Raw genomic sequence first — 27,354 nt, 5'->3', positions numbered from 1 at the left:
AGTGACCAACCTACATACTTAAAGAGGACATTGTTGCATTGGGGAAAGTGCCACTGTGTCTGCAATTTAAACTCGCAATAAGTTGGATCGGAGTTGGGAAAGAAAACTTTCAGTGCCCCATTTCATTTCTGTTATCGCTCTGTCAATGGTTTGGAGTGAAATTTAACTCTATGTGAAATCCAAATGAACTCATTCAACATTAGAGCATGGTAGAGTTATTTGACAAGAATACAAATTAATTTTGGATTTCACTTTAAATTGCAAATTTTCTTCAATGCAATAATGTACAGAAAATCAAAATCTAAAACATTCACATGGAATTAGATACCATTTATACATATATATTACTTACAAAGAAATGTTCTTTTTGTACAGTGTTTGAGAGTACTGAGATTACTTACATATGCAATACAAAAGAAAATTCAAACCACAGGTGAAAATAAATAACATCTTCAACACATCCTGTATTTCCACATGCTCAAGAGAATTCAATCACAATCTGACTTCCTAAATTAACAGAAGCATCAATTAGAATAATTAGAGATTATTAATAATAAGAACGTATTTTGTGGGACATGGGTAAACTTTATTATCTGTCTCCAACTGTTCTGGAGAAAGTGGTGATCAGTTTTCATGTTCTGCTCGGATCTGTCAACAAGTGGAGGAACTCTAGTAGTTATGGAGAAATAATAATACATTTCCCAGTCAGGATTTTATGCAACTTGGAGGAGAACTTGCCAGTATTGATAATGCCCTTGTTCTTCTAAACAGTAAACTTTTGAGAAGTGCCATAAAGGTGTACTGATAAATGCAACTTGTGAATATACCTACTCCAACCGTTGTGCACTAGTTGTGGAGATAATCAATGATTAAGTGATCGATGAAACCAAATCCAGTAGCTTGTTTGGTGTCATTTCAGTTTTCCATTTCCTGTATGTAATTTTAGCTGGTCTCATTTAGTCAAGTGGAAAATAACCCATGTAGATGGTGGTAAGGCTTTGAGGAGTCAGGTGGTGAGTCATTCACCAAATACATCCTTTGATCTTCATATGTAATCACTGCACTCATTTGACTAATTCAGTTATGTTGCTGCCCAGTAATGAGCCCCAGAGGGTCAACTTTGGGAAAGACAGTGATGGTACTGTCACTGAGCCTTATGGCAAAGTGGTTACGGAGACACAGAATGGTTAGAACCTGGAGGGAGGTCATCTGGTCTTTTAAGTTTGTAAAAATATTCAAGCAAATATTATCCCCTGCCCCTCTCCTGTAAAATCCTTTCCTTCCCGATTATTATTTAGTTTTTTTGAATTGCTACCCCTGTCCATAACTATACTTATTTTATTTTTATTTATTGAGATACCGTGCAAAATAGGCCCTTCCAGGCTTTAGAGACATGTCACCCAGCAATCCCCCAATTTAATCGTAGCCTATCACAGGGCAATTTACAATGATCGATTAACCTACCAACTGATACGTCTTTGGATGTGAGAAGAAACCAGAGCACCCGGAGGAAACCTACGCAGCCACAGGAAGAATGTACAAACTCCTTACAGGCAGCAGTGGGAATTGAACCCGGGTCACTGGTACTGTTAAGCTTTGCGCTAACCATTACACTCCTGTGCCACCCCACTGATAAAAATATACCACATAAAAAAAATTCTCAAGTTATTTTGCTTCCTTTACCAGTGACCTTTACTCTATGGCTCTCCACTAATGGAAACAGTTTATCTATATCTACTCAGTCCATATACTTCATTGTTTTAAATATGTCTATCAGATCTTCTCACAACCACCTTTGATCCAAGGTGAATAACCCTAGCAGCTCCAGCCTACTCCCATAATTAACATTTCGCATCCTTGAAATCAGTTTGGTAAATTTCCTCTGCACCTTCTCCAAAGCTTCAACACCTTTCACAGAGTGTGGAGCCTGGAAATGGATACAGTAACGCAGGTGAGGCCAAATCACTGGGTTATTAAGATTCATCACAAATTTATTGTTTTGCTTCTGTTTTTAAAAGCCCAAAGTCTCATTTTGTTTTATTTTAAAACTTTCTTTTCCCCAACAGGCTCCACTACCTTCGATGAACAATGAGTATATAACCTAGATCATTGTCCTTGTACTCAGTTCTGATTCATGGACTTTAACTTACATTGCCTCTTCACAAACTCCCTACCAAAATGAAACACTTTGAATTTCTCAGCATTAGAATTTCACCAGTCATCGATCCATCCAACCTACTAACCTGTATTCATCTACTTAGAATGTAGAAGATTGAGGGGAGATTTGATAGAGGTATACAAAATTATGAGGGGAATAGAAAGGGCAAATGCAAGCAGGCTTTTTCCACTGAAGTTGGGTAGGACTACAACTAGCGGTCATGGGTTAAGGGTGAAAAGTGAAAACTTTGAGGGGGACACAAGACTTCTTCACTCAGAGGGTTGTGAGTGTGGAATGAGCAGCCAGCAAAAGCGGAGCATGGGAGCACTATTTCAATGCTTAAGAGAAAAGTTTGGATAGGTACATGGATGGTAGGGGTATGGAGGGCTATGGTCCCTGTGTAGGTCGATGGGACTAGGCAGTTTAAATGGTTTTGGCATGGACTAGATGGACTGAAAGGCCTGTTTCTGTGCCGTACTTCTCTAGGATTATGACTTTGCCTTCTTTAGCATTAACTAAATTTTATGTTGCTAGTCTGGAGATTGTTCTCTGTACACCCAAGTCCAAGTTACTGTATGTATTAAGAAAAACAGTGGTCCCTGAGAAACTCTACTGTACGCTCCCCATCCAGTCCAAAAACCAGCCCTTCACTGCTACTCTGTTTTCAGTAACTTAATGAATTTTCTGTCCGTGCTATTATGTAGTATCTTAGGTTCACCCTTGTTGTGGGGTTAGGTTCTGTCATATACAGTCAATGCCTGGCGTTCAGCTGGAAAACGTACATTGCCACATCACTTTAAACCTGATGAAATAATACATAATTTCCATTTCACTCTGCTGATGACATCTTTCATCACATTGCTAATGTTCCAGAGTAGGATGATGGGGCAGTAATTAGCCAGACTGGATCTGTGAACAGGGAAAACATAGGAAATTTGGCACATTGTCAGGGAGACCCCAAGTGCAGCTGCACTGGAACACGTTTAGGTTATTGCCTGTGTCCATAGCCTTCGTTTTGTCAGTATTCGCAGATGATACTACGTATGGCTGATTGCATCACCTGCTTCCACGGTGATGAGGTCCTCAGGGGGAAGTTAAGAATGATGATGCACTTAGTGATCGTAAATGTTGCAAATATCTTCTGCAGTTAAATGACAGACAATTGCAATATATTCGCGAACAATTTGAATAAAAATTGGAGCCGTGCAGAGAGGTATTAATATTCCATAGTTGCCATTTTGTTGAAAATCATTTCAGTGCTTTGAATGGAGTTAAAATTCATTTAATAATTCACTTTATATAAACACAAACACGAGGAAATCTGCAGATGCTGGAATTTCAAGCAACACAGATAAAAGTTGCTGGTGAACGCAGCAGTTCAGGCAGCATCTCTAGGAAGAGGTACAGTCGACGTTTCAGGCCGAGACCCTTCGTCAGGACTAACTGAAAGAAGAGCTAGTAAGAGATTTGAAAGTGGGAGGGGGAGGGGGAGATCCAAAATGATAGGAGAAGACAGGAGGGGGAGGGATGAAGCCAAGAGCTGGACAGGTGATTGGCAAAAGGGATATGAGAGGATCATGGGACAGGAGGCCGAGGGAGAAAGAAAAGGGAGAGGGGGAAAAAAAGCCCAGAGGATGGGCAAGGGGTATAGTGAGAGTGACAGAGGGAGAAAAAGGAGAGAGAGAAAAAGAATGTGTGTATATAAATAAATAAATACCAGATGGGGTACGAGGGGGAGGTGGGGCATTAGCAGAAGGTTGAGAAGTCAATGTTCATGCCATCAGGTTGGAGGCTACCCAGACGGAATATAAGGTGTTGTTCCTCCAACCTGAGTGTGGCTTCATCTTTACAGTAGAGGAGGCCGTGGATAGACATATCAGAATGGGAATGGGACGTGGAATTAAAATGTGTGGCCACTGGGAGATCCTGCTTTCTCTGGCGGACAGAGTGTAGGTGTTCAGCAAAATGATCTCCCAGTCTGCGTTGGGTCTCGCCAATGTTTAGAAGGCCACATTGGGAGCACTGGACGCAGTATATCACCCCAGCCGACTCACAGGTGAAGTGTCACCTCACCTGGAAGGATTGTCTGGGGCCCTGAATGGTGGTGAGGGAGGAAGTGTAAGGGCATGTGTAGCACTTGTTCCGCTTACAAGGATAAGTGCCACGAGGGAGATCAGTGGGGAGGGATGGGGGGGACGAATGGACAAGGGAGTTGCATATGGAGCGATCCCTGCGGAAAGTGTGGGGGGGGGGGAGGAAAGGTGTGCTTAGTGGTGGGATCCTGTTGGAGGTGGCGGAAGTTACGGAGAATTATATGTTGGACCCAGAGGCTGGTGGGGTGGTAGGTGAGGTACAGTCGACGTTACGGTCTCAGCCCGTAACATCGACTGTACCTCTTCCTAGAGATGCTGTCTGGCCTGCTGCGTTCACCAGCAACTTTTATGTGTGTCACTTTATATAAACATTGTTTCTGTGCCAGACATCTTATTAGTAACTTAAAAGGAATGAATCTTATCGAAATTGAAAAGGGAAACAGCCTTACCTGAGAGAACAGTGTACTTCAGGGCTTCCTGTGCCACAATATTAACCAGACCATTCAGCAGAGAATCGAGGGCATTACCGAGTTCCATCAAATATTTTGACTCCCAGGCCAGGCAGTACTGCTCTTTGGACTGTAGTAGACTTCGCCATGGTGCCTCAAAACTTCCTGGTGCAATATGTGCAGAACAAATGTATGATTTAGGGGGAACATAAAACAACTTGCACTCTTTGTTTTAAGCACTTATCATGACCTCAGGGGCTTTTCAAAATGCTTTCCAGCTAATGAAGTATTTTTGAAGTGTGGTTACACAGCAGTGGAGCATTTTGAAACAGGACAGCCACTTTGCGCACTGCAGGATTTAGCCAGTAATGAGACAAATTAACTGTTCTGCTCTCCCTTGAACACTACCACAAAAATCTTTTATGTCTCTCTGTGATAGAAAACTTAACAGGTTAATCCCTCATCCAGCAGTGCACACTCCTATACATGGCACCAACTTCTGCTTAGATTATATCATCAACTCCTGGAGAGGCACCAGAATTCAACCTTCTGACTCAGAGGCAAAGACAGTACTAATCTTTCAAGGCTCATTTAGTTATCTTAAGGAAGACGAAAGCACAAGTACAAATAAATGGCACTTGTAAAAAATGACATCAGGTTCTCTTTTCTTCTAAATCTAAGCATCCGTCGTCAACATTTCTCATCTCAGCAACAAAAATGAAGATGACAGAAACAGCTGCTGCTCCATCAAGCCAGTCTCAAGCTGACAGAGTTCCATTTATGCCCATCATCACCCCCATCTAAACATTTAGATTAACCAATTGCCTCAATTCCATCTGTCATAGTATTAAGCTCAATTTATCAGGGCAGAATTCGCAATCAGCAGTGAGCTGCCATCACACACAGTGGACCTCTGGAACAAATGTGGAGCTACTTCTCCCAATCCCTCAATGGGAGTTTCTGGAAACCCAGAAGGAACATTTGCTGTTGAGGCCCTGCGTAGCAGAAGAGCCTGCCACGCATTAATAAGATCTCACGATGTGGCCAAAACCAGATCTCTTCAGAAAACAGAAGGAAAACTTTGATAGCTGGTTGTTTCTTGACTTCCCTGACTTTGCTGAAGAAAGACTGCCAAACATGTCAGCCACTGAATCTTTCTGAAATACTGTGAATCACACAAGTAGAGATAGATTCACTGACATTTTCCCTGCAAGACCCACATTGGGTATAGCACTGAATCACATTTGGTTCTTATCTGTTTGTGGTACAAATCACTCTGTTGGTCTACACTGACATTGGCATTGGTGGAGTCTGGAGACTCCAGAGACCGCAGATGCTGGAATCTGGAGCAAAGAATCCAAGTGCTGGAGGAACTCAGCGGGTCTGGTAGCATTAGCTGGGGGGTGGGGGCAGGTGCAGATGAAAAGTCTCAATGAATGGTCACAACCCGAAATGTTGACTGTCCATTCCCCTCCACAGATACTGCTCGACCTACTGAGTTCCTCCAGCAATTTGCTTTTTGCTCAAAGTATGTTCCTGGTGTAGCTCCAGCAGAAAATTTGTAATTCCCAATGGCAAACAAAACATTATTTTAAATACTGTCATCTTTATTTAATGGCTGAAGCTGCACAAATATTGGAAAACAATATGTTATTTTGCAAACTTTGTTCCATGGCTTGTGCCTCACAATAATTCAATTCACTATTTTTCATTTGACTGATTTTGCAAGTGATTTGAAAATATATCAGCTACAAAAATATCTGTTAAAAGCGATTTTGCTCCCAACATAAAACCATATAAATTACTTGGTTATTGCCAGGTATCCTGACTTTTAACTGAAGGTAGCTAGTTAAACTACAGAATTAAAACATGGCTAGAGGGAACCTTTGGTCGACTCTCAATACTCTCCTAAAGACATTACATTATACCTCAGCACTAGGCAATGGATACTCAGGGAATTAACTGCCCAGCCAAATGATGGCTGTTAATATAAAAAGAAATTGTAGTTTGCCTAAATCACAGAAAGGGTCACAACAGATGTTGTGGCACAAAGTTCTAAGAAATTGAGTGAAGTATTCTCAATCCAGGAATTAGTAAATCAAGAAGTGATTCCATTCATGATTGCTTTCCACGAAAACTCTACACATTTGTTTTGATTCAAATGACACTGGATGAAACTTAGATTGAATCAAATGCAGCAGTTTACAATCTTGGCATTTTATTTTCAGCCAGTTCAATCCCACGATTTATGCCTGTTCTGTAGTAATTACTTCATTCTACTTCCAAATAAAGAAACAAGTACAGCTCCATCATGAACATTAGCCTCTGTTGAATCCAGGATATCTTCAAGGAGAAATGCCTCAAACAAAAAAAGGGGGAGGTGTCCATCATTTAGGAACCCCCCTCCCCACCCAGGTCATGCCTTGTTCTCATTGCTACCATCAGGAAGGAGGTACAGAAGCCTGAAGGCACACACTCAACAATCCAGGAACAGCTTCTTCCCCTCTGTCATCCAATTTCTGAATGGACATTGAATCCACGAACATTACCTCACTACTTTTTTAAATTTCTATTTCTGCATTACTTATTTAACTATTTGTATTGTATATTTCATGACACATGCCAGTGATATTAAACCTGATTCTGAATTCCAGCTTCCTTATCGTTCACATTATTGTGGCTTTCATTTTTATAGTCACCTTGAACCTCGGTAACATTTCTAATCTAAAAACAATCTAGTATCACTGGCTGCAGCTTACACTATAATTAAAATTCAGTCCTTTAGACCTCAGTTTTGTGCTAACTTTGACCCCAATTTGTCTGCACAGCAGCAGTCTCTGTGTTCCTGAGTAATCCATCATGTGTAATGTGCTTTGAAGGGATTTCCGAGTGATGAAATATATATATGAATTCAAGTTCTTTTCTCTTTCATTTTACAGTTGGAAAAGCATCAGCAGATTCTGACAAAAACCTTCATGCTGATAAGCAAAGCAGTACCTTGGCAACAAGAATGGTAATTCATATCAGTCTGTAGTACCCTAGATCCTGTGAGCTATTTCTATGTGAAAGTTCTCCAGAGAAGCACTCTACATCATCTGTAATTGAGTCTGACCTATTATTAAGACAAATATGAACTTTAGTGGCTACAAAATCTCAGTAAAGCAGAATGTCTAAGAGGGTGAAAAATGAAAGACTTAGCAACCTTGTCACATACATTCACTTATCCAAAACTACTGTCAAATTCTTCAAACTAAATTCCATTCTGTCATTTGAAAATACCACACTAAATGATACTAGCCTTTGTGGGCAGTAATGTTGCTTGAAAAAACAACACAGCCATTTCAATCTGTTTGACAGATGCTGTTTCATAATGATTTCACAACTGCCATAGAATCGAAAAAATTTAAGCTCCTTCCAGTATCTTGATGAAGGGTCTCGGTCTGAAATGTTGGCTGGTTATTCCCCTCCACAGATGCTGCCTTAGTTGATGAGTTCTTCCAGCATTTTGCATATGTTTCTAAAGCTCAGTTAAGAGTGTAGAGAGCACTGCAGCTACATTTTACGGTCAGTTGCCTCACTAAGGTGAATAGTAGCTTCTCTTGTATAGATAAGTATATAATTTTATCTGTTGATGGAAATGTGCTTGGAATTTTCCAATATCTCATTAGGAAAAGAAAGAGTGGAAAGTGTGTTGTGCTTCACTGATCAGAATGATCCCAAACTGTGGCAGCGTAATCATACAGCACTTAGCGCTACTGCCCGACAGCCGCAGGATCCCAGGCTAGATCCAACTTTGGGTGTATTCTGTACGGAGTGTATGCATGGTTTTCAGCAAGGATCTCTGATTTTAGGTTAACTGCCTGGTAAGATAAGTGGCAAGAAATTCAAAGAGGACGATGAGCACGAGAAAGGAAAAGGTATCGGGAAACAAGAAGAAAATGGAATTAAAGGGATTGAACCCCTGGGATCCAGACAGAACCAATGAGAATAATGGCTCCCTATTGTACCATTAATCTTATAACGAATTGTAAGTGTTTTAGGATTGCCTGCCTTGATATGGGGTTTCAATGTAAAATGCCAACGATTCCTTTCATTCCAGAGATGTTGCTCAACCCACTGAATTCCTCCAGCAGACTGTTTGTTGCTTAACACTTGAAAATAAAATCTTTTGAATTATTCATAGGGAAAGCTTAATCATGCCTTCAAACATTTGCCGCAGGCTGACTTTCATTCTGGAACACATAAAATTATTTAAAGTAGAATGAGACGTTCTTGAATTGGTCTTTTTCACTCTTCGTACCGTATTTTCCTGTACATAGCCAGCCAGTGACAGCAATGGTGATGTGCAGTTGATTTCCACCAGTTAGAGGAAGGAACTCAAACTCTTCAATAGCTCCCACTCGTTTCTTCATTTTGTATCCTGAAAGGGAAAGAAAATCAGATTTAACATTCTATCCAAAGGACACCAAAACCAAAAAAAACCATCAAAAATAACTGAAAAGGCAGACTCAAGTAATAACAGAATCATTTCATTACAGAACTTGTTGTCCATTAGTCAATCCCTAAAAATCAGTAAAAGTGTCATGGATTTTGTCTAGTTTTGTATTTGCATTGAATTCCGATGCATTCCTATTCCCAGTAAACTGAAACATTAAAAAGACTGCAAGTTTTGTTAGTGATTCATGCATAATATGTGCGGTACCCTTTTTATAACGGAAAATGTTTGACCACTCAATGAGTCAGGTTGCATCTGTAGACAGAAACAATGAGTCTGAAACATTAGCCATTTTTCTCTTTTACACAGATGTTGTCGGACACCCAATGGTCCCAGTATTTTCTAGTTTTATTTCAGATTTCCAGCACCCACATGATTTAAAAAAACATTTCACACTATTCTTTTCTCATTCTTTTCAGCTCTTTTCATTCTACTGTGCATTTCAATAAAATAATTCTGGCCATGCACAAGCCACCACCAATTTAGTTCAGCAAAAAAAAATTCAGTAAATTTTTCAATATAGCAGTATATTTCAATAAGTAAAATATTTGATGATGTTCTTGAAATTCTACTTATTTATTTAATTTAGATATAGTGCTGTACAGGCCCTTTCAACCCAACAAACTGCACCACCAGTAACCCACCTATTTAACACTAGCCTAATTACAGGACAATTTACAATGGCCAATTAACCCACAATGTTTTCAGACTGTGGGAGGAAACCGGAGCACCCGGAGGAAACCCATGCAGTTCACAAGGTGAACCTATAGATTCCTTACAGATGGCGCCAGAATTGAACTCCGAACCCCAGAAAGCCCCAAGCTGTAATAATAGTGTTGCGTTAACCGCTACATCACCTTGATGCCCAGATTAGGAAAAAGTAAAATAGCTTCTCTTAATCAGTAGTGTTTGACACAGCTATCTCTATGTCTATCAATCTAGACAGTGAGCAGATAAGCTAATTTGGGCATCAACCCATATTATTACTTCTTGTTTCCGTTCCTCTCTGATTCCTGACTCCCAGATGGCACTCCACCTCATGGCTGCATTGGGGATGATGACAACCAACTGAACAACTTCAGTGGAGAGAAACAACACAGCACCATTGAGTCAGTCACACAGGTTCATTATCAATTAGCCACGCTGGCATGGAGCGATTGGGCTAAATACTTTCGAACAGCAGATTTAATATGTAGGAAGCTTGCGCACCCTCTGATTCAATTTTCTTTTGCTGTCAGATTACAAAATAAAGCTGGCCATAGTTAATGTAAATTAGTTTTATGCTCTCATCCAGAAAGGCCACAAGAACAGATTGGATGCTAAACGGACACGTGCCATCAAGGTCACATTTAAAAATTTAATTAATGTATATTTTTAATTCCTTATTTCTGTCTTTAGGTGCCTTAATTTTACATTGCTAAATAAATTATTGCATATAATTGAAAAAAACTCATGAATTGAGACCATAAGATTTAGGGGCAGAATTAGGTCATTTGGCTCGTTCAGTCTGCTCCGCCATTTCATCATGGCTGATCCATTTTCCCTCTCAGCTCCAATCTCCAAGAATCTATCAACCTCTGCCTTAAATATACCCAATAACTTGGCCTCCACAGCTGCCTGTGGCAACAAATTCCAGATTCACTACGTGGACAGCGTTCTGACTGGCTGCATCATCGTCTGGTATGGGGCGGGGGTGCTACTGCACAGGATCGAAATAAGCTGCAGAAACTTGTAAAATTAGTTGGATTTATCGTGGGTATCAGCCTCCATCATATCCAGACATCTTCAAGGAGTGGTGCCTTAGGAAGCTGACATCCACCGTTAAGAATTCCCACTACCCAGGATATGCCCTCTTCACATTGTTACCTTTGAGAAGGAGGTACAGAAGCCTGAAGGCACACACTCAATGATTCAGGAACTGCTACTTCCCTTCTGCCATCTAATTCCGAAATGGATATTGATCCCATGAACACTACCTCACTACTTTTTTATTTCTGTTATATTATACACACACACACCCCTAAAAAGTTAACAAATTTCACGACATATGCCAGTGATATTAAATCTGATTCTGATTAGCTGGCTAAAGAAATTCCTCCTCATCCCCATTCTAAAAGGATGCCCCTCTATTTTGAGGCTATGTCCTATAGTCTTAGATTCCCCCACCATAGGAAACATCCTGCCATTTCCACTCTAGAGGTCCTTCCATATTCGATAGTTTTCAATGAGGTCACCCCTCATCCTTCTGAATTCCAGTGAGTAGAGGCCTAGAGCCATCAAACGCTCTTCATATGACAAACCTTTCAATCCCGGATTCATTTTCGTAAACCGCCTCTGAACCCTCTCCAATGTCAGCGCGTCCTTTCTTAGATAAGGGGCCCAAAACTGCTCACAGAACGCCAAGTGAGACCTCACCAGTGCTTTATAAAGCTTCAGCATTATATCCTTGCTTTTATATTCTAGTTCCCTGGAAATGAATGCTAATAGCGCATTCACCTTCCTCATCACCAACTTAACCTGCAAATTAACCTTTAGGGAATCCTGCACGAGGACTCCCACAAAACCACAAGGCAAAGGAGCAGAAGTAGGCCATTTGGCCCATCGAGTCTGCTCTGCAGCTCCCCCATGAGCTAAACTATTCACCCATCTAGTTCCAATTTCCGGCTTTTTCCCCACATCCCTTGATACCCTGACCAATTAGATACCTGTCAATCTCCTCCTTAAACACCCTCAATGATCGGGCCTCCACAGCTGTATGTGGCAACGAATTCCACAAATCCACGACCCTCTCGCTAAAAAAAAATTTCTCCTCAACTCTGTTTTAACTGGGTACCCTCTAATTCTAAGACTATGGCCTCTTGTCCTGGACTCACCCACCAAGGGAAACAACCTTTCCACATCTACTCTGTCCAACCCTTTCAACATTCGAAATGTTTCTATGAGATCCCCTATCATTCTTCTATACTCTAATGAATACAATCCAAGAGCTGACAGACGCTCCTCATATGTTAGCCCCTGCATTGCAGGAATCATCCTTGTAAATCTTCTCTGAACTCTCTCCAACATCAGTACATCCTTTCTAAGATAGGGGGCCCAAAACTGCATACAGTATTCCAAATGAGGTCTCACTAATGCCCCACAGAGTCTCATCAACACCTCCTTACTCCTATACACTATTCCTCTTGAAATGAATGCCAACATAGCATTCGCTTTCCTTACCGCCGATCCAACTTGGTGGTTAACCTTTAGGGTATCCTACATGAGGACCCCCAAGTCCCTTTGCACTTCCGATTTTTGAATTTTCTCCCCATCTAAATAATAATCTGCCCGATTATTTCTTCTTCCGAAATGTACAACCATACATTTGTCAACGTTGTATCTCATCTGCCATTTCTTTGCCCACTCTCCTAAACTGACTAAGTCTCTCTGCAACCTTTCCGTTTCTTCAACCTTTCCGTTTCTTCAACATTTCCTGCTCCTCCACCTATCTTGGCGTCATCTACAAACTTAGCCACAAAACTATTTAATCCGTAATCCAAATCATTGATATACATCGTAAAAAGAAGCTGCCCCAACACCGACCCCTGCGGAACACCACTAGTAACCAGCAACCAATCAGAATAGGATCCCTTTATTCCCACCCTTTGCTTTCTGCCTAGCAGCCAATGCTCCACCCATTTCAATATCTTTCCTATAATTCCATGGGCTCTCATCTTATTAAGCAGCCTCATATGTGGCACCTTATCGAAGGCCTTTTGAAAATCCAAATACACAACATCCACAGCCTCTCCCTTGTCAATCTTATTCGAGATTACCTCAAAAAATTCCAATAGGTTGGTGAGACAGGATCTTCCCTTCATGAAACCATGCTGGCTTCGGCCTATCTTGTCATGCACCTTGAGGTATTTCATAACCCCGTCCTTGAGGATTGACTCCAATATCTTTCCAACTACTGACGTCAGACTAATAGGTCTGTAATTTTCTTTTTGCTGCCTTCTTCCTTTCTTAAATAACGGAACTACATTTGCGACCTTCCAGTCCTCCGGAACCACGCCAGAGTCTATTGATTCCTGGAAGATCATTTCCAATGCTTCCACAATCTCCAAAGCCACCTCCTTCAGAACCCTTGGGTGCACCCTATCTGGACCGGGAGACTTATCTATTCTTAGTCCACTTAGCTTCCCAGGCACTTTCTCTCTAGTTATCTTGACTGTACCTAATTCTATTCCCTGATACCTCTGGCTATCAGGTATATTGCTCATGTCTTCCACTGTGAAGACTGATGCAAAATATTCATTCAGTTCCTCCGCCATCTCTTTGTTATCCATTATAATTTCTCCAGCATCATTTTCAATTGGTCCCGTATCTACCCTTGTCACTCTTTTACTCTTCATACATTCAAAAAAACTTAGTATCCTCTTTTATGTTAATCGCCAACTTCCTTTCATAATTCGTCTTTTCTTTCCTAATGACTTTCTTAGTTTCCTTCTGTAAGTTTTTAAAAGTCTTCCAGTCCTCATTTTTCCCACTAATTTTTGCTTCCTTGTACGCCATTTCTTTTGCTTTTATTTTTGCCTTAACCTCTCTCGTTAGCCACATTTGTGCCATTTTTCCATTCATGATTTTCTTTTTTCTTGGAATATATTTTTCCTGCGTTTTTCTTATTTCTTGTAGAAATTTCATCCAATTCTGCTCTGCCGTCCCTCCATTTAGCTTACTTTTCCAATCGACTTGGACCAGTTCCTCTCTCATACCACTGTAATTTCCCCTGTTCCACTGAAATATCGATACACCTGATTCCAGTTTCTCCTTTTCAAATTTGAAACTGAACTCAATCATATTATGATCACTACTTCCAAGGGGTTCCTTCACCTCCAGCTCCCTAATTGCCTCAGGTTCGTTACACAGCACCCAATCCAAAACAGCTGGTTCCCTGGTGGGCTTCTGGACAAGCTGCTCCAAAAAGCCATCCTGTAGGCATTCTACAAACTCCCTCTCCTGAGATCCATTTCCTTCCCGACTTTCCCAATCCACTTTCATATTAAAATCCGCCATAATTATCTTGACATTTTCCTTCTGACACGCTTTTTCTATTTCCAGCTGCAACTTGTAGTCCATATCCCGGCTGCTGTTTGGAGGCCTGTATATAACTGCTATTAGTGTCTTTTTACCCTTGCCATTTCTTAATTCTACCCATAAGGATTCTAACTCTTCTGATCCTAAGTCCCTACTTTCTATTGATTTGATATCTCAAGTCCCTTTGTGTTTCAGATTTTTGAATTTACTTTCCATTTCAAAAATAGTCTATGCTTTTATTCCTTCTATGAGAATAAATCAGAATTCTTGAAAAGAATCCCAATAGCAATAACAATTGTCATTTTCAAAGTCAATACATAATGAAGCTGTTAAAAAGCTATCAAGAATGCAGACAGAACAGTCTGTGTTTACATAAGAAATGTAATGTCCAACAGACACTAGAGACAGCACTTTAGAATTCTATGCATTATTATGGATAGTATTCAACAAAAATGTATAGCACCAGCAAAGTAAAGCAATAACTTCAAGGAAAAGCTGTTGAAACTTAGATGACTCAGTTTAACAAGAGTAAAATTAAAAAACAAGTGCACCATGAGTACTGCATGTACTGATAGCATACAATGATTCATCAAATTAACCCACAAAAGTAGAATCAAGGGCGAAAAGTTATATTTAAAAGAGATACTGGAAGAAGTATTTTAAAATTAGAATATACGTGGAATAACAGGCAAGCACTAGGGGAAAATCGAAATGTAGCTGGAAGTGTTCATGGATGAGTTAAACTCCAAGTTTGCCTTATCATGAGGACTAAGAGACTCGTTGCGAGTACTCAAGACATCTGATGAGGCCCCCAAATCCAAAGAGTTCAATATATTATTAGTATGGTGTAAAATACAACCATCTTGGCTGCACGAGGCATTTACGCAGCTGTATTTTCAGCTGCCTATCATTTTGACTCATATAGTGGGAGGTATTGAAGGATAACACCAAGACGTAGTACTTATAGCTTCCAATGTAGGCTCCCAAGAGTTGGAGCTCCATTCAAACAAAGTGCATGTGATTAAGGTTTTAAAAATGATGACGGGATTAGATTACATCCAGTTGGTTATGTTATTTGAGAAGCATGAAGACAGTATGACTTGGGGATAGGAATATAAATCCTCATGTAAAGAGGTAGGAAGTACTGTATTTCTTTTCAGAGAGTCATCAACTTCTGGAACAGATTAGTGAAGTACACTCTAAGTACAGATTCCCTACAGTCCTTCAAAGAGGAAGCTAGGAAACATTTTTGAGACAGGACCTCAATTTCAATTGTAGGGAATATGTTGTAAGTTAGCTGGGAACAGAAGGACTTATAAATGACCATAATCTCCTGGAGCTTTGCCTGATTGCCTGAGGGAGTCGGGGAGCAATTTCTCTTTTTTTTTTCTAAATTGACATCAGATTTTTCTTTTGGCTTTTTTTGGGGGGATAATGGGACATTGGTCATTTACTATTTTTTAATGAGAGAGAGGATTCAATAGGTAAATCTATAAATTAGAATAAAATTCTACAACCTTAGTATTCTAAGTAAGATTGGAGCTGCAATGAAGCAGCAAGGCAATGATTGCTTTTGGAAGTCTTTGGCAAAAAGGTGAGCCGCACGGCCTGCTAATAGATCTTTGCCTTTTTTTTTCCCTCCCCCCAGAGAGGCTTAAGATGAATTGACCCACCTGAGAATATTTTAGAAGCCATTCTCTAAAATTAACATTTACTTTGAAAAGTACCGAAAAAAAAAACAAATACACCTACCTGTCAGACCCGCACCTGCTGCCCCAAATAAAGATGCCATAATGGCAATTCCAGCCGTGGACCCAATGGCAGCTGCGCCTGCAGTCCCTACGATAGCTGCAGCTCCAGCTGCCACAAGGGGGGCAGCGAGACCACCGGTGAGCCCTGCAAACGGAGGGTAGATTACTTTAATGGCTCCACATTAAAAAATGAATGCTTATGTAATTACATTATTGAGCTCAAAGGTGCAGCCTCCTTTGAAATGAATCACAAGGGAATGAGTGTGCATGTAGCAGCGTCTAATCTCATACTAAATCTTTATTTGCTGCTGATGTCAGCCCGATGATTCACCAGCATAAATCATAAACCTAATTTGTAATTGCACTGTAACAGATTATTAGCATTCAGATGCCATCCACATTTGGGTCTCTAAACCACACTGTGCTAGCTGCAGTCACTGCATATTTTTGCACTAACATTTCTTTGTGCATTTTGGTTTAATGCGTTTCAGAGAATGGTTCAAGGAAATTCCCACCCTAACACCATTTCCCAGTCAATTAGTACGGAAATCTCTCACACTAAATTAAACATTGTATAAAGGTGCATGGGTCAGTTTTAATGCTAAAAGTATCATGGACAGGATATCCAAAGAACATGTGATGAACTAAATTTTCTAACTGTTCACTGAAAACTAAAATAAGAACCATGCAACCTGCTCAATATTTCTAATATTATTGAACAGTCTGTTGTTTATAATAATCAAAAATATCAGTGCCAGTTTAGGGATCTATGAGGAACCTCTGTCCTGACAATGGAAAACGTACTGAGGATGGTAATAATACTGAAACAGGAACTGGAGTAGTCTGTGTGCACCTGCTCTCAAAGCACTGTGTCGGTACCTGTCAACCAGCTGAAATGTGTTACTATGAAAATAATTCTCATGAATCTCAATGGCCAGTCATTCTATTGCACAGGCTGACTGTTTTGTCATTAATCTGAAACATCTTCCAGAATAATTGTTGTGTCCAATTTCAAATACAGTCTAATTTCTGTAATATTTAATGTGCCACATTTATAATGCACCTATCACATTTCTCTCTCCTCAGTTCTGCGATATTTAATGTTTGCAGTTATAATAAAACCTATCATATTCATCTCTTCTCAGTTCTGTGATATTTAATGTCAGCTGTTATAATACACCTATCACATTTCCCTGTCCTCTAACAAATTTAATTTCTTAATAACATATCAATCAGAATCACGTATCCACTATATTCAGATATTATGCATAGATTGGAAACAAGCCCCTCAGCCCTAGGAGTTTGCATCAAACATACAGTACACCAATTCTACAATAATCCTATTTTCTCCTGTTCTCAGTGCTCCACCAAGATTCCACCACTACCTACACTTGGGGCAACTTACAGTGGCCGCTTAAGTTACCGACTCATGTATGAACTCTGGGAGAAACCTGGAGGAAATCTATACAAACTGCACACATAATGCAGTAGAGTCAGGACCAAAACAGGCCACTGGACCTGTGAGACAGTTGCTCTACAAGTTTTGCCATTTTGTTATAATACCAGCACAAACGAATCACCCAGTACAGTGGATTCCAGTAAATTGGGACACATCCTGATAATTAAGCCGCTGCCCTATTTAGCGATGTGTTGGACACGTGGCCAAGTGGTTAAGGCGTTCGTCTAGTTATCTCAAGATTGCTAGTTCGAGCCTCAGCTGTGGCAGCGTGTTTGTGCCCTTGAGCAAGGCACTTAATCACACGTTGCTCTAGTCTGTGTGAGGAGTGGTGCCCCACATAGACTTCCAATCTACGCCTTGTAAGGCATGAAAATGCCCGATGCAGGCCTCTCATGGTCTGAGTCGACGTTCCCCTCCCCCCCAGTTAGCCAAAGTTTCATGGAAATAGTTAAAAAGGTATTTTTTAAAAAAGGCAAATTGAGTAACAAATTATGCATTTAATGAAATAAAGAACAAATCAGAGCACTACCTATAGTACTTACAGTATTGACGGAGGAATAAAACCAGTGCAGACACCTAGTGCAAATAATGGACTGCCTTCATAGAATGCTATCAATGAATGCATTCTCCAAATCTTCATTTTCATTGTAACATTCAAGATGCTTGTTGATGCCTTCAAATTCTTCGTAGTTCCTAACTTGTTTAAGTAGTGAAATCACTTCATTTTCACTCCCGGCCACTTCTGGCATCTCTAAGCTTGAATCTGTCTGCTCTAAGTACTCTGTAGTGTCTAGCGGCCACGTAAGTCCACGCGACTGACACTGGTCAGAACCTGTTCAGTAAGTCTCCTGCCCCAATTAGTGGCATGGTGTCCCAAATAAACAAAGGGAATCCCAGCAACTTTCTCGATTAGTTTTCATTCTTCGAGAGTTGTCCCAAATAAGCTGCTGCCCCAATTAACCAGAATCCACCATACACTAGGATTATTTATAATATGCCCACTATGGTCTCAATTCCCACTATAACCTGGCATTAGCTGCAATGTTTCTGTCATCGGCCTTTCTCCAGGTACAAGCTGGTTTTAGCTACAACATATTTATCACAATCACTGAAACTTGATTACAACATACCGATCACTGTTCCACCGCCTACTGTAGCAAGTCCAATAAGGAAATATCGCTTTAGCTTCTTTTTACGATCCTTTTTCTTCTGAGAAATTTCAAATTCTCTGAACATGTTGAAGAGTGAACAAGGTTAGTTAAAAGGGCCCAAAAATAAATTAGCAGCAACAAAGAGCAAACAAAAAACAAAACCCCAGTGAGGTCTCAGTATTTTAAAATTGTGCAGTAAAATAATACTCACAATGAACATCATCCTTATGGAAAGGCAATTAAGAAAAAAAACGTCATCAGTATCAATTCAGATATTAGCACCTGTCTAATGTCAAGTCAGTAATAGTTATAAATGCAAGATATTCTGCAGATGCTGTAAATATAGAGCACGGATTCCCAACCTTTTTCATGCCACAGACCCCTACCATTCACTGAGGGAACTCCTGATCTAGAGTGACACACACATAAAATGCTGGAGGAACTTGGCAGGTTAGGCAGCACCTTCGGAAAGGAATAAAGAATAACATTTCAGGCCGAAACCCTTCATCAGGACAGATGAAGGGTCTTAGCCCAAAATGTTGTCTCTTTATACCTTTCCATAGACGCTGATGCTTCCTGACCTGCTGGAGTTCCTCCAGCATTTTGTGCATGTTTCACTAACAGTTATACAGTTGGTCTTTACTTGCACTGATTAAACAGGGGTCACTGTGGCAAATAAAAGAAAAGGAAAATTCTATGGATTTTGTAAATTGCATCCATAACCACACAAGAGATGGTGATTCTGCCCAATAAGTCATGCTAGATCTCAGAGAAGCAGTCTGATTTGACCCACTCATGCTCTCCCCATACTCCCTCATACTTGCTCACCAGTTTAACCTCAATGCCTTCTGGAACGAACCTACCATAAGGAGTAAATTACAATGTGATCTTGATTGCACGGCTATACAAAATATCAAAAAGTTGTGAGGAAATAAATGTAATCAAACAGGTGATCAACAGAATGTTACAAAGTAGGTACTCTTCTATCTGGAGACAATGGCACAATTGTTTTAGATGGGATACAATTTCTTTATCCAGTCCTTCACTCTGCTTAAATGTACAACAATTGCAAAAAGTACTTGACAGAAACAGCTGAAACGTTATCTAAGAAACATGCACAGAAATGGAAATTGCAGGCAAAATATAAGCCAAAGTGAACTTGGGTTATCCAGCAGCACAAATGCAGGATGGATCTTTAATTCTTGCACTGCCAGTTTTATTGTCTTCTTACCAAGTTTCACATTTACAAGGTGGTGGGTTGAGACTAAAACTATTCTGAAAAAAAAATCAGTGAAAATGCTGGAAATAATCAGCAGGAGAGGAAGTTAGTTAACACTACAGGTCTCTTATTTCCTCTCATCACCACCTTTCACTATCAGCCCTTTCAGGAGAGTTAGGAATAAGGATAAAACAACATTGATCTATGCGCCCATCACATCTGAGTAGATGAAACCATGTTCCATTCTAGTGTTTACAATATGTACTCCACTTTATTTGACAAGGCTCTCAATCTCTTTCTCTTTCTTTACAACTGCTTTTATCACTTCAAAACCAAAATAAAGTTAATCATGTCCTACTTTCCACATGTGCTTCAGATTTAGTAGGCCAATTTCCAACATTCTTATTCTGATACCACAAAACTCCTTTCTAAAAATTCCATGGGATGCTCTGATTCTGTCTTCCATCTCCGCCAATAAGTCTTCCTTTTCCAACATACCTCTCCTGTAAGCCGAATATACCTTCCCTTTAATTTCTTCTCTCCCCACTGTATTCATTTTATGAAAGTTCGAAGTACATATATGTCACCATATATGATCCTGACATTCATTTTCTTGCAGGCATACTCAATAAATCTATTATAGAATAACACCCTAATAGTATCAATGAAAGTCAGCAACAATCTGGGTGTTTGACCAGTGTGCAAAAGAGAACAAACTATGCAAATACAAAAAGAAAGAAACAATAATAATAATAAATAAATAAGCAATAAATATCGAGAACATGAGATGAAGACTTCGTGAAAATGAGTCCATAAGTTGTGGGAACATTTCAATGATGGGGCAAATGAAGTGAAGTGAAGTTATCCCCTTTGGTTCAAGAGCCTGATGGTTGAGGGGTAATAACTGTTCCTGAACCTGGTGGTGTGAGTCCTGAGGCTCCCGTACCTTCTTCCTGATGGCAGCAGCGAGAAGTGAGAATGACATGGTGGGCATCCCTGATGATGGCTGCTCTCCTGTGACAACACCTTGTGTAGATGTGTTCAATGGTGGGGAGAGCATTACCCATGATGGACTGGGCCGTATCTGCTTCTTTCTGTAGGGTTCTCCCAATGTGAAATAGTAATTTACTTCTTCTCCCCCAAATCTAGTGTAATGTATCTGCTGCTCGCAAGGTGGCCTGCTCTGCATTGGAAAAACCAAACACAGGTTGGGAGAAAGTATCGTAGATCACCTCTGTTCAAACCATATGAGATTAGAGTCATTTTAATTCCTTGTTTCACTCATATGCTGACTTTACCTACCCCCTACAATGTCCCAACTAAGCTCATTGCAAGTTAGAAGAATAGAACCTCATTCTGACTTGGCACCTTAACAGCTTTCAGGAATTAACACTAAATTTAACAGTTTCAGGTAATCAACATATCTAGCATTTTTTTCCACATTTACAGCATTTGATTTATGTTACATAAGTAACTACAGATAACCATTCTGAATTTGTATCTTGCCTTGATCTTTTCACTAACCTCTTTCATTAATAGCCATTTCCCACTCAATCCCTCCTGCCACACCTCAGACTTCCCCTTTCGCTCTCTCCCACACTTCGTGCCACTCTTTCTCAACATTTCAAAACTTGTTTTATTTTTTTTTTCTCTCCACAGATGTCATCAGGCCTACCAAGTATTTCCAGCATTTCCTGTTTTTATTTCACTAAACCAAACTTTTAATCCCCCTAACCCGGGTTTAGATACCTCCAGATGCCTCAAAACTCAACATTGTGCTCCAAATCCTGAGACTTGATACCTCCCTGTGCAACTAAATCCTCGATTCCTCACTGACCAGAAGACCATAGGAGCAGAATTAGGTCATTTGGCCCATTGAGTCTGCTCCGTCATTCAATCATGGCTAATCCTTTTCTCCCCCCCCTTCTCTGCCTCACTCCCCAGCCTTCTCCCCATAATCTTTGATGCAGGGTCCAATCAAGAACCTATCAAGATCTGCCTTAAATACACCCAATGACCTGGCCTCCACAGCTGCCTGTGTAATAAATTCCATAAATTCACCACCCTGTGGTTAAAGAAATTTCTCTGCATCTGTTTTAAATGAACGCCCCTCTTTCCTGAGGCTGTGCCTCTTGTCCCAGATTTCCCCACCATGAGAAACATCCTTTCCATATCTACTCTGTCTAGGCCTTTCAGCATTCCAAAGGTTTCAATGAGATCCACTCTCATCCTTCTAAATTCCAGACCCAGAGCTATCAAACGTTCCTCATATGATAACCCTTTCATTCCTGGAATCATCCTTGTGAACCTCCTCTGAACCCTCTCCAATGCCAGCATATCTTTTCTTAGGAGCCCAAAACTGTTCACAACACTCAAGGTCAGGCCTCATCAATGCTTTATAAAGCCTCAGCATCAAATCCCTGCTCTTGTATTCTAGATCCCTTGAAATGAGTGCTAACATTGCATTTGACTCTACCTGCAAATTAACTTTTAGTATTCTGCACAAGGACTCCCAAGTCCCTTTGCATCTCAGATTTTGGGATTTTCTCTCCATTTAGAAAATAGTCTGCACATTTAGTTCTTCTACCAAAGTACATGACCATGCATTTTCCAACACTGTATTTCGTTTGCCACTCTCTTGCCCATTCTCCTAATTGGTCTAAGCCCTTCTGCAGCTTATCTGTTTCCTCAACACCACCTGCCCTCCACCAATCTTCGTATCATCTGCAAACCTGGCAACAAAGCCATCTATTCTATCATCTACATCATTGATATAGAGATAAAATGTGGTCCCAACACCGACCCCCGAGGAACACCACTAGTCACTGGCAGCCAACCAGAAAAAGATCCTTTTATTCCCACTCGGTGCCTCCTGCCAATCAGCCAATGCTCTAACCTTGCCATAACTTTCCTGTAATATCATGTGCTCTTAACTTGGTAAGCAGCCTCATGTGTGGCACCTTGTCAAAGCTCTTCTGAAAGTCCAAATATACAACATCCTCTTGACTATCCTACTTGCAATCTCCTCAAAGAATTCCAACAAGTCCATCAGGCAAGATTTTCTCTTAGGGAAACCATGCTGACTTTGTCTTGTCTTGTCCTGTGTCACCAAGTACTCCATAACCTCATCCTTAACAAATAACTACATCTTCCCAACCACTGAGGTCAGGCTTTCTGGAATACATCTATCTTACACCTTCCTCATTTTTCGCAGAAACTCATCCCATTGCTGCTCTGCTATCATCCCTGCTAGCATCTCCTTCCAGTTTACTTTGGCCAACTCTTCTCTCATACCACTGTAATTTCATTTAATCCACTGAAATACTAATATGTCATACTGTACTTTTTCCCTGTCAAATTTCAAGTTGAACTCAATCATATTGTGATCACTGCCTCCCAAGAGTTCTTTTACCTTAAGCTTCCTAATCACTTCCAGTTCATTACATAACACCCAATCCAGTATAGCTGATCCTCTAGTAGGCTCAATGACAAACTGCTCTAAAAAGCCATCTTGAAGGCATTCAACAAACTCCCTTCCAGTTCCCTTATCAACCATATTTTCCCCAATCGACCTGCACATTGAAATCTCCCATGACTATCATAACATTGCTCTTTTGACAAGCCTTTTCTATATCCTGTTGTAATCTGTGGTCCACATCCCAGCTACCGTTGAGGGTCCTGTATATAACTGCCATCAGGGTACTTTTACCCTTGCAGTGTCTGAACTCAACCCACAAGGATTCAACATCTTCCGATCCCATGATTTGATGCCATTCTTTACCAGTAGAACCACACCTCCTCCTCTGCCTACCTTCCTATCCCTCCAATACAGCATGTAACCTTGGACATTTAGCTCCCAACTACAATCATCCTTCAACCACAATTAAGTGATGGTCACAACATCATACCTGACAATCTGTAAAAGTGCAGCAAGATCGTCCACCTTATTTCTTATGCTCCATGCATTGAGATATAACACTTTGAGTACTGTACTTACTGACAGACCATTGTGGATTGGCAACAACATCTCCTCCACACCAGCTATCAGCATAGGTGCACCACGGGGCTGTGTGTGTAGCCCCCGCTCTACGCACTTTATACCTCTGATTATGTGGCTAAATACAGCTCCTATACCGTATTTAAGTTTGTGGACAACGCCAATGTTGTTGGCTGAATCCACAGTGGTGATGAATCTGTATACTCTGGGAGAGATTGAAAATCTGATTGAGGAGCATCACAACAACCTCTCACTCAACATCAGCAAAAACTAAAGTTGTCAGAGGTCCACGAGCCAGTCTTCAATTGGGGAATGGAGGTGGAGAGGACCAGCAGCTTTAAATTCCTTAGCATCAACATATCACAGGATCGATCCTGGGACCAGCACAGAAACGTCATTACAAAGAACAAACAGCAGCGCCTCTACTTTCTTAGAAGTTTGCAAAGATTTGGCATGTCACCACAAACTCTGAGAACTTCAACAGATGTATGGTGGAGAGTTTCGTAACTGGTTGTATGGAAACACCAATGCCCAGTAATGGAAAAGGCTGCAGCCCAGTACATCACAGGCAAAGCCCTCCCTATCAGTGAGGACATTTACATGAAGTGAGGCCACAAGAAAGCATTATCCATCATCAAAGACTTCCACCATCCACACTATGCCCAATTCTCACTGCTACCATTGGATAGGAGGCACAGAAGCCTTAGGTCCCACACGACCAGGTTCAGGAACAGTTATTACCTTACAACCATGAGGCTTCTGAGCAGGCATGAATAACTTCAGTCAACACTACTCTGAGCAGATTCTACAACCTACAGGTTTACTTTCAAGGGCTTTTACAACTTGTTCTCATTATAATTGTATTTGCGGTTTGCCTTCTTTTGCACATCAGTTGTTTATCAGTCTTCATCTTACTATGTATAATTTTTCCATAAACTTCTATTGTATTTCTTTTTTCCTTTCCTGCAAACACCTGCAAGAAAATAAATTTCAAGGCAGTATATGGTAACAAGCTTACTTTAAAAATAAATTTACTTTGAATTTTGATTCCTGAGAAAGGAGGAACACTGCATTTTATTCACAGGGACCTGTGAGACTCGGCCAAGGGCTAATCAATCCTTTCAAATCACTGAGGAGAGATTTTGCTGTTCTGATGCTAGTTGCATAAATCGGCTTTTCAAGTTTTGTAGAAATTGCTTCGTATAGCCATTATGCTTTAAATATCCCTTACTCATCATTGCGGTTAGGTTGTAATACGTCAATGGTTGGAGAAAATATACATTGAAAAGAGCGAAGATTCCTTAAAGGTATTGCAATAATTCTTAATCGCATACAAATATGCAGAGAACATACAGCAACTCTCCCTGTACGCTACAGGTCAGCTTCTGAGCTAATGTTGAATTCATATTCATCGTTGAGCTTGAGCAAGGTTGAATCAGAGTCATAAACATGAGACTTTCTGCAGGTGCTAGAAATCCAAAGCAACACACACACCCACACAAAAATAATGGAGGAACTCAGCAGGCCAGGCAGCATCTACAAAAAAGAGTAAACAGTCATCGTTTCAGGCTGAGACCCTTGTTCAGGACCGGAATGGAAGGGGAGAGGTCAGTTTAAGAAGGTGGGGGAGGGTACGAAGAAGTACAAGGTGGCAGCGATAGGTGAAACCAGGAGAGGGGAAGGGGTGAAGTAAAGAGCTGGGAAGCTGATTGGTGAAAGAGATAAATGGCTGGAGGAGGAGGAATCTGATAGACCATAGAAGAAAGGGAAAGACGAGGAGCACCAGAGGGAGGTGATGGGCAGGTAAGGAGATGAGGTGAGGGGGGAAACAGGAATGAGGAATGGTGAAGGAGAGGGAGGGGAGGAAATATATTCTGCATTTAGAGTGTACGACTACAGACAGCAGCTCATTGAAGCTAATCACATACAACTCAACCATTATTGACCCAGATATATATAATGATGTGAATGATATGAATGAGCTTTATGGAGCTGATATTATTTATGCTTTATCAGACATAGAAAGGACAGCAAAGGCACAGATCCTTCCGCCTACCATGTCAGTGTCTACCATGATATCAATCTAAACTAATCCATCTGCCTGCATGTGCTGTATATCTCTTCATTCCCTGCCCATTCACGTGTGTCTCTAAATGTCTCTTAAACATTGCTATGTTTATAGGTACTATGGCAACTTGATGATCTCGCTTTGTTTTCCTCAAAGAATAAAAACATTAAATTCACTGAAAATGGATCTAGTGCTTTCCCGGCTTTTATGACGAACAAACTCCTCTTGGGCTTCCAGTCAGGTACAGGTATCGATCATAACCAACGTTTTGATGACAAACTCGCCATCTTCATCAGGGCTGATGCCTGGGTATGTCTAGTCCGGTGGTATTTATACTCCCATTGTCCATTCCTCCTGAATGGTTAGTCCTCATCAAATCAGGTTTCCACTGTCCCACCTTGTTTATAATCGAATTCCAGTTCTTACTTAAAGCAAGAACTTAATCCTTGTTAAAATTCTTTTCCGCTAGTTTTATTTCAATGGCTTCCTTCCCCAGGTGGTCCCAAAATCCATTGGCGTGGCACTGTAGTTTTATGCCATCAAAGTCAATCCTATGGCCATTGCGAATGCAATGTTCTGCTCCTGCCAATTTTCCGGACAACACAAATGGATGTACTTCCTGTGGTCCTTGATGTGGGTTTCCACGTGCCTCCCGTCTGGCCAACATACGCTGCTCCACATTCACAGGGAATCCTGTAAACGCCAGCCATCCCAAGTCCCAGGTCAACTCTGACCCTCATAAGCTGTGATTTGAGCTTCCTTATGGGTTTGTGGATGGTATTAATCTGGTATTTCTTCAGGATTCTGGCGATCCTTCCAGGAACTGTGGAAATAAAGGGCAGACAGGCGGTAGCGTTGGGTTCCTCCTTGTTAGGCTTCTTGGTTTTTCCGTTGGCCCTTTTAAGGGCCCCCAATTGATTTCCTTCACCTTATATCCATCCTGCAGGAACGTCATGCGTAATCGTCTTACTTCCTTGGGGAGACTCTCCAGGTCCAAAATAGTTTTCGTTCAGTTAATCAAAGTAGAGAGAACCGCTTAACATTGGGAAGGATGACGGTGGCCGTAACTGTTGGGATACAAGTCCGTGTGTGGTTTCTGATGGATGCCTTGTCCGAGGCTTCCAACCTGTTAACGTTCTAATACGAAGGAAACCAGATGGTTGCCTCAGACATGGCATTTATCGGAAACACACTCACACGGACTTATACCTCAACAATACACACACACACACCTCTTCGCATTGGTGAGTGATAAACCTGCTGCTTATTTAATTAGATTTTATGCTTGTTTGCCTAACACTGAAAAGGTTATACGCAGGTAGCTGTTGGTAAAGGTAGTAAGGCACTAAATGAAGGGGGGGGTGGGCGGTTGGTTGGGGTTGGAAATAGAATGTGTATGACAAAGCTCTCGCCTGCTTTGGCCAAAATTAAATCAATC

General features: G+C 40.8%; 1 protein-coding gene across 1 annotated transcript in view; it reads right to left on the bottom strand.

Moving 5' to 3' along the window:
* tmco4 (transmembrane and coiled-coil domains 4) overlaps window positions 1–27,354 on the bottom strand; it is a 108,911-nt gene that overhangs the window by 64,123 nt on the left and 17,434 nt on the right. The window contains exons 6-9 of the mRNA XM_063033180.1: window positions 18,612–18,709; window positions 16,024–16,167; window positions 9,001–9,120; window positions 4,701–4,865 (exon numbers count right to left, since the gene is read on the bottom strand). Of these exons, the coding sequence (XP_062889250.1) occupies window positions 4,701–4,865; window positions 9,001–9,120; window positions 16,024–16,167; window positions 18,612–18,709 (527 nt within the window). The remainder of the gene's footprint in view (window positions 1–4,700; window positions 4,866–9,000; window positions 9,121–16,023; window positions 16,168–18,611; window positions 18,710–27,354) is intronic.

This window comes from Mobula hypostoma, chromosome 25 (genome assembly GCF_963921235.1).
Source record: "Mobula hypostoma chromosome 25, sMobHyp1.1, whole genome shotgun sequence".
Lineage (NCBI taxonomy): Eukaryota > Metazoa > Chordata > Chondrichthyes > Myliobatiformes > Myliobatidae > Mobula > Mobula hypostoma.
The sequence above is the reverse complement of the archived record's forward strand: the minus strand, read 5'-3'. Positions and strand labels throughout refer to the sequence as shown.